Source organism: Echiichthys vipera (assembly GCF_963691815.1).
Source record: "Echiichthys vipera genome assembly, chromosome: 16".
In the NCBI taxonomy this organism is placed as follows: Eukaryota; Metazoa; Chordata; class Actinopteri; order Perciformes; family Trachinidae; genus Echiichthys; species Echiichthys vipera.
This window is the reverse complement of record NC_139841.1, coordinates 5,124,976-5,132,854: the sequence shown is the minus strand read 5'-3', so window position 1 is coordinate 5,132,854 and position 7,879 is coordinate 5,124,976. Positions and strand designations below refer to the sequence as shown.

The window sequence follows — 7,879 nt, the reverse complement described above, 5'->3', positions numbered from 1 at the left end:
AACATCGGACTCTTTTTCCCCAAAATGATCCGATGTTCCCCAGTTACATAAGCCTCTGCCTTCATGATTTAATTCAGCATTTTGTTAGGGTTAGAGGTTATGGTCAGGGTCAGGGTCAGGGTTAGTAGGTAGTGTTAGGGTATACATAGGCATATTTGCGGTGAAATTTGGCGCTGATTGTGGAAAAAATAACAGATGGGGGAACATAGGACTCTTTCTGTGCAAAGCAGGGAACATGGGACCCTTTTCTTAAAAAATTGTCTGATGTTTCCCGGTCACATACAAAGCGTGGAACATTGGTGCGCTCCCTTATCCTACCGGTGTTTCTGGCCAACTGATCAAAGTGAGTATGTTCATATTCTCTGCCAACTCCTGATGAAAACAGTATGTGGCTCTTTAACTGCTAAATGCTCCACTTTCTTCACAAGTTAGCTGTATTTAGGTATTTAGTCTCTAACTGTGTGTGTGTGTGTCTGCTGTTTGAGTACAGTGTCTTTATTTATTCAGCTTGTTTGCTCAAAACAGCTGCCTGCTGTTGCTGGAAACAAGATTGATACTGAACCATAAAGTAGGTGTGCCACAGAGCAATATCTACGAGCTCAAAGAGCTTAGACACTTATAATTGTAATGATAATGATGTGATTTTGAGTGAACAGTAAACAGAGGGGGCAAAAAGGGTTTTTCGGGCACAATGTCTGATTTCAGACATAAAACAGATTTAATTTCATTTAATACTCAATTCAATACATACATACACACATAATCTCTTAAAAAAACGTTTTAGATTTACAAATCGTTTCTTCCTTTAAGCCCTGTGAGTCTGTGGGCCTCCCCTCAGACAGAGCTTGGAGAAAGGTCCTCCAGAACCCCCTGGATGCCTATGGGATAAGATCATGTTATGTGATCCCATGGACACCCGAGTTGGGAACATAGGGATGACCCCTAATATCACTGTTTGATATAACTGACAAATAACATTTATATTCTTCAGTGTTTCTTCCTGGTATTTCCTATTGAATATTTATTTCAGCTGTTAACATTTTAGCCTGGTTTTATTTCGGTCTAGTTAAAAAAAAATCCATGTTATTATTTGTTAATCCTTTTTTTACCCCAGTGTTTCTAAAGGACTGCTTTGAGTTCCTGGTCTGTCAGTGTGCAGCTGCAGTGGATGCTGGACGCCGCAGGGGGCGCGCTAACACTGTGTGCTCTAATTCCTTCCAGCGAAGAAGAAGTGGGAGCCATAACAATAACACACAGCTAGCTACACTGGGAAGAGCTGCTACGAAAGGTCCCGTTTTTCGCTCGTAACCGCTATTTTGAGACGTTTCTGGTCCAAAATAAGTGTGCACGGAGGTGAAGTCGGGCGCCATGTTGGGTTGTTGACAGCAATAACATGCTGTCGTTGTTGTGACGCGCAGGCAGCAGCAGACGCTCGCTCGCAGCATCGTTAGCTCGCTTACACACAGTCCGGTTCTCTTCTCGGTTTTCCGTTTCATGTCACTGGTGTCCGGTACCGCGCGCAGACATGGAGAGCTTGTACAAGCGGAAAATGTTCGCGTCGATGCGGAAAACCAAGGTGGACGCCTCGAAGAAGCGGCAGATTGGCCTGCCCGCCTCCATCCTGGACGACAGTGACGAAGGCTCCTTTTCTTCCTCCTCCTCCTCCTCCTCCGGATCCCAATCCGACTTCCAGAGCTCCCCGGAGCAGGACAGCGAGCAGGAGGACCGGGGCCGGAGCGATTCCGGGGCGACTTCTAGCGACGACAGCCGCTCCGTGACCCGCAGAAAGCGCTCCTTCCTGGTCGTCGATAACAGCTCCTCGTCCTCCAGTGGGGAGGACACGAGTAACGATGAGGATGGGGACAGGAGCCAGCCGAAGAGGATGGCGCAGCCGAGGAAGCGGAGCAGGCTGCAGCGGCAGGACGAGTCGGACTCTGACCACGCTGAGGAGAAGCAGAGAGAGGAGGCGGAGAAGGAGAAGAAGAGGCAGAGACACAACAAGCTGCTGGCGCTGTCACGGAGGATGAAGGCCCGGGTCCCGAGCCGGAGGAGGAGCCGCCTGAAGCAGGTACAGCCTCGGACCCCATCACAAACACTCCCTTACCTTTAAACTTTAGGTACAGTGTGCACATCATCATAATAATAATAACCCTTGTCTATCCTGTGGAGTTCACCGTTAAACTTAGGTTTGTTAGACTGGATGACACTTAGGCTAACAGGGTTAATTTGCACTGTCCGAGTTAAATATGGGCTAATAATGATAGTGATTTTAATGATTGAAATCAAAGTTAAGGCAACAGACATATCTCATATTAAATCTGGACTGGGCAGTATCTTCTCCAAGAGTTTCTTCCAGCTGCCCCACTGTCAGTTTAAGCTTCATCAATATATTATTGTTTAAAATCAACCCATCACTGCGGCACTTATCAGCAAATGACTGTCAAATTACATTTCAAATTATGAAACGTGTTTTGAATTTTCAGGGTAAGGGCGTTGAGGAAGAGTCCAAAGAAAGTGCAGACGATGCAGGTGGTGATGAAGACGGAGGCGGTGGAGAAAACGGCAACACTAAGCGGTCTGCAGGAGCTGATGCAGTAGGCAGAGAGGAGGAGAAAGATACAGAGGAGGAGAAAGAAGAAGAAGAAGAAGAAGAGGAGGAGGAGGAGGATGACGATGACGACGATGACGATGAGGGGAAGAAGTAGATCCACTCCGTGATGGAGATCAAAGAAAGCAATTGGAATGTGAAAAAACTTTAACCTTAAACCATCCGAAAATGACTCATAACTGTTAGTTTGTACAGTTTTTCTTTCTCCTGCGGCATTCAAAGTGTTGCTATAGAAACAGACATCGGTGACATGCAACAAACAGATGTGCAGAGGATTTGGAGAGCCTCGTTGATCCATTATGACACGTATTTAGGGGGGAAGCTGAGCCTGAAATGGGACGCAGCTTTGGATCGCTGCTCTCTGATCTGCCCCTGCTGATCTACTGACATATGTCATGTTAACTCGGTTTTATTTCTATACCCTTAAAGGGTATAGGCAAATACACTCATCAAATAGGCCATGCAGACAATTTTTTTCATCTAACAACTATTAACAGCGATATCCTGGACAGTCGCTAACAGTATTTAATGTAAGATAATACGGCTAACTCTGATTAGCTCGGGGCAGTACAGTGAAGGCAATAAAACGTCTTTTTAACCACTAATACTGCTCAAAAAAAAAACAACCTCTGCAGCAGCATGAGAAGAGTGATTGACACATACAACAAAGCACCAACAACATAGTTGGTGAACCCAGAGTTTATTAAAAGAGTGTTTGAAAGACTTACCTACTGGCCCCTGTACCAGCTCCTCTCATAGTAAAGTCCATTCAAGTGGATTACCAAAGTCAATCCCAAAGGAAGGAGCCCATTGGTGCTTTGTTTTCTGTGTAGGGACTCTTCTCATGCTGCTGCAGAGGTTTGCTGTTATTTTGAGCAGTATTAGTGGTTAAAAAAGACGTTTGAATGCCTTCACCGTACTGCCCTGAGCTAATCAGTGTTTGCCACGTCCGTTTGTTAACGACTCTCCGGGATTTCTCCGTTAATAGTTGTTACACGAAAAAAACTGTCTTGATGGCTTATTTGATGAGTGTATTTGCCAAAAAAGACCCTGGGGTGATTTTACCTTTTAGTCACTTGTCCTAGGTAGATGTCAGGACACCCATGTTCCACCGAGAGCGGCAACATTTGTGTAAAGCTGGTGGTAATGTGAACGTTGTATAAGCTACTGGGGCCAGTTGTAGCTGCGTATTATCCCCATATGGCTAGCATAGTGAGTGTATGGTAAACATAGTTTGAAATCAAAACCACAAAATCATTTCAACTCAAGGACCACTTACTGTTTTTTTCTGAGCTTCCAACTTCATATCATGGTTTTCTAGAACACGAGAACAACAGCAAAAGTTGTTGTGGATGAAAGCTCCTTAAACGGCTCCTTAGTGAACTTTGAGTTGAGATTATTTTGTCACACTGATATTCCCATGGACAAGGATTAGTGTAAATGGGTGCTGCTTATAACAGGCATACGGCAGTGGATCAGCAGCAGCATACCACTAAACAACAGTGGCAAACTACACCGAACTGGCAGATGATCCTAAAATAAGATATTTGATGTCAGGGCTGCTGCAGCTTCAGTGCTGGTTTGAGCAGACGCTGCTCCACAGGCTTTGCTTTGAGTGTAGCTTGTGTTTATGCTGGAGTGAGCTACAGCAGCTCACTCAACTACAAGTCCCAGAGGGCATTGCTTCAAGAAAGAGCCAGTCGGAAAACTTCACGTTCTTGTTTCGATGCTCACTGCAGTGACCCGACGCTCTGACAACGATAGAACAGGTCTGGATGGACGATGGCTGCTGAGGCTTCTGGGTACTGCAGTATTTAGAGACATACAACACACCCAGCTGACAGCGCGCAGATTCTTCTCTGTTGCTATTTCCTTCTCTCTTATTTCCTTTTTAGTTCAAACAAAAGGGAGAAATGGTACTCTCGCGCTGCAAAGCAGACCTTTTATTTTTTTAAATTGGTGATGAAGCCATTGTCTGACAGGCTCCTTGCTGATGTCAGCAGACGATCCAGACTGAATGAGTGTGGCCACAAACATAAACACTGTACATTTGATTGTACAGCGGCCATTTACTCGTTACAGTTTAAAGGCAGTGTTTGCAGAAATGTCTGTATTTTTTTGTAGTTTTGTCCTTCTCTTCTGTGAGTTACAAGTACATTTATTAAGCAGCCACTCTGATTGCAGCTTCTCCAATGGGAGGATTTGCACTGTGCTTTGGGTTTTGGACTGTTGGTCGGACAAAAGAAGACATTTGAAGACGTCACCTTGGACTCGTCACTGCCATTTCCGCTATTTACTGACATTTTATGGCAATTATCTAAAAGAAATTACTTTCAGATGGAGTGATAATGAGAATAATCCTTCTCACACTCTTGAATCAATCGATCTGGTTTAGTTCTGTTATTATTGTTTAAAGAAAGTCTCTGGCATACGGTGTTAATGTCCACTGACGCTTTCCCAGTTGATGCTTTGACAAGTTAAGGGTTTCCTTAACGTCTTTTCATAATTGTATGTAATGTCATGAAGTCACACAGTTACACCCATCTACGGGGGCTTTAAATTTGACACGACAGTGACGACACATCTGTGCAGCTCTCTAGAATCTGGGAGACGCACCGTGGAGAGATGAGGCCCTTAAACACCGGGGGCGTGTCCTTCGTGAGATTGATTTGCACGTTAATATAGTTTGCATCAACATTCACATAGAGCATTATTACATGGCGAGAAAACGTTGGGTTTTTTTTTCAGATCAAGCTTGATTTTTCAGGGCTCTTGCACTACGAAAAAAGGCATCAACCAATCGCGTTGTTTCTTACATATGAGGATTATAGGACAACATCGTGTTGTTGGCCTGCCCTTGCTGCTGAAAAAATCCTAGTTGAAGTTCCCTGAGAGTCTTCCCTTACTTATGGGTAAAAGAAGAGTGTGAGATGCGGCTGACAGCTCTGAAAACGACCAAAGACGGTGCATTGATTGCAAAGAAAAGATACAAATAGTTGAAAGATAAACTAAGAGTGCTGCACTTCTAATTAACCGCACAGACCCCAAAACTTGTGATCCCCGATTTGAATATTTCCCAGTCAAATATTGTTATGGCTGACAGGAAAGATGGACAGAACTATCAAAATAAGATTGAGACAAGAAACATAAAGATGAATTTTGTCAAACACGTCATCAGAGATTCTGGACATTTGTCCTAAATGCAGAAAAAAAAATGCAGTTTTCTTTTTGCACTTGCTGAAAAACATTGGATTTCTCTTAAAGTTACATGAATAAATATACTTCTGTATAGAGAATGAATTTGGGCGGCCCTCCTGAAAACTTTGTACTTTTCTATTTATTTATTCCTCTCTAAAGTCTGTTATGTATACAGTTGACATGTAATGTCCCTAATCAGAAGGTTGCTTTTTTTAAGGATTCCCTTCATTCTTTGTTGCTTTCCCCTCTGACGTTTATCCTTCCTTCTATAATGGTGTGTTTAAGTGCAGTCATATAGCTGGGGGAAAGATCCCTGATCATAAGCTCTTTTGTGCACATTTCTCTCTGCTTTGACGGCTGCAAATAAGCTTCCAGCTGTAAACATTTTTGACGACAGGTTCAAAGTGAATCTACAGAGGGTTTAAGAGCTGCGTGGCCTTTTCTGCTTTTGTCTCAGTATGTTCTACAGAATAGAGATTAAAAAAACCCCACTTCTGTTGCTGTGTAAAGCTCTTCAGACCAACCCGCTCTGTTGAAAACACCTTTTATTAATAAAGTTTCTTTTTTTGACCGACAAATTTTGTGTTGGAAATCGTGGCCTCTTAACTTTCATAGTATTAAACTACATTTTCCCATGAGTCAGCCCGCCCCATTTATTTTTACATATGAAAGCTGAATAAACCAAGTGCTGAAGCCTCAGGACGCTCCATTTGGTTGGCTTTAACAACTACACCTCCCACGATGCTTTGGGGACAGGGATTTCATACGGTCCAACCAAAAACATTGGCCCCTTTGCATTTTAAAAAAATGGCACCACATTTTTTTTGCTTTCAGAAAATTGTTGAAATTAAAATATTTTGGTATTGACACGTGTATTTCTTCCAGTTTGCACAGTGACACTTCCTCTACGGTGTGTCTGTTAGTGCCGGTTAGCCCAAAGAGCAACACACCTTCACATAATGTCATGTCTAATAAAATGTTTACATATCTAGAAATATACAGGGACTCGAGCCGGCGACCCTACGGTTCCCAGCCGAGTCACCTATGGACTCATTGCTTGATAAATATGCGGCTGTAATATTGGATGTTTCAAAGAGTATCTGAGTGTGATATATTGGGCTTAACCCTCAGGACACTGGCCCTGTTCTGCCCTTAGAAACCCTTTTTGGTCACCAGATCATGTGTAAAAAAGGTTTTTGTTTGTTTTGTCCATTAACTCCAGTCCAACTCATGTATAGCAAATTTGAATTCAGTTTGCATAATTTTGACCCTCCAAATACCAATTTATTACAAAAAAGTCACCTTTTCTAGCACCCGCATTAACAAACTGAGGCCCCTGGCTGCCCTGTTTCCGTTCTGCTCTGCAGGGAGTCTTTATCGTGATGCAGACATGGTGGCACAGGTCCTAGTGATATCAGGGGATTTCATCCTTTCACTTCAAACACTTGAATCAAATAAAATACAGCGATAAACACTGATTTTACATATCACATCTGTCTTTTTATACCATTGCTGAGATACAAAAAAATATCTTGGTTTTTATAACCGAGCTATTTCAACACACACACACACACACACACACACCATCTTATCTCATCTCATCTTCAGCCTCTTAGGGTCGGGTCGTGGGGGCAGCAGCTCCAGCAGGGGACCCCAAATTTCCATTTTCTGGGCCACATTAACCAGCTCTAACTGGGGGATCCTGAGGCGTTCCCAGGCCAGTGTGGAGATCTAATCTCTCCACCTGGTCCTGGGTCTTCCCCGAGGCCTCCTCCCAGCTGGACGTGCCTGGAACACCTCCCTAGGGAGGCGCCAAGGTTTCATCCTTACTAGATGATCCTGAACCACCTCAACTGGCTCCTTTCAACGCAAAGGAGCAGCGCCACACACACACACACACAAAATAATTTCTCGATACACATACACCAGACTCTGACATCCCTAGAACACATCCAGAATATTTGTAGTTGAAAATAATGTATTCCACTGCCCTAAAGCAACAGTTCAATCCTGTGGTTCTAACAGGGAAATCAGCTCCCCAATGCATCTCTGAGGACATGGTGCCAGCTGGTG

The 7,879-nt window shown here is 43.6% G+C and overlaps 1 protein-coding gene across 1 annotated transcript; it reads left to right on the top strand.

Moving 5' to 3' along the window:
* The first annotated feature begins 1,257 nt into the window (after positions 1-1,257).
* Positions 1,258-6,538, top strand: LOC310958916 (uncharacterized protein). The gene is made up of 2 exons (XM_083930080.1): positions 1,258-2,068; positions 2,484-6,538. Exons 1-2 carry the CDS (start codon positions 1,526-1,528, stop codon positions 2,703-2,705), a joined length of 765 nt encoding a protein of 254 aa, XP_083786206.1. The 5' UTR covers positions 1,258-1,525; the 3' UTR covers positions 2,706-6,538.
* The last annotated feature ends 1,341 nt before the right edge of the window (positions 6,539-7,879 follow it).

What these genes read in the sequence shown, in the direction of transcription:
- LOC310958916 (XM_083930080.1), top strand. Translation starts at nt 1,526, where the DNA reads ATGGAGAGCTTGTACAAGCGGAAAATGTTCGCGTCGATGCGGAAAACC. An exon ending in GGAGGAGCCGCCTGAAGCAG is followed by an intron (nt 2,069 to 2,483) that starts GTACAGCCTCGG and finishes TTGAATTTTCAG; the next exon opens with GGTAAGGGCGTTGAGGAAGA.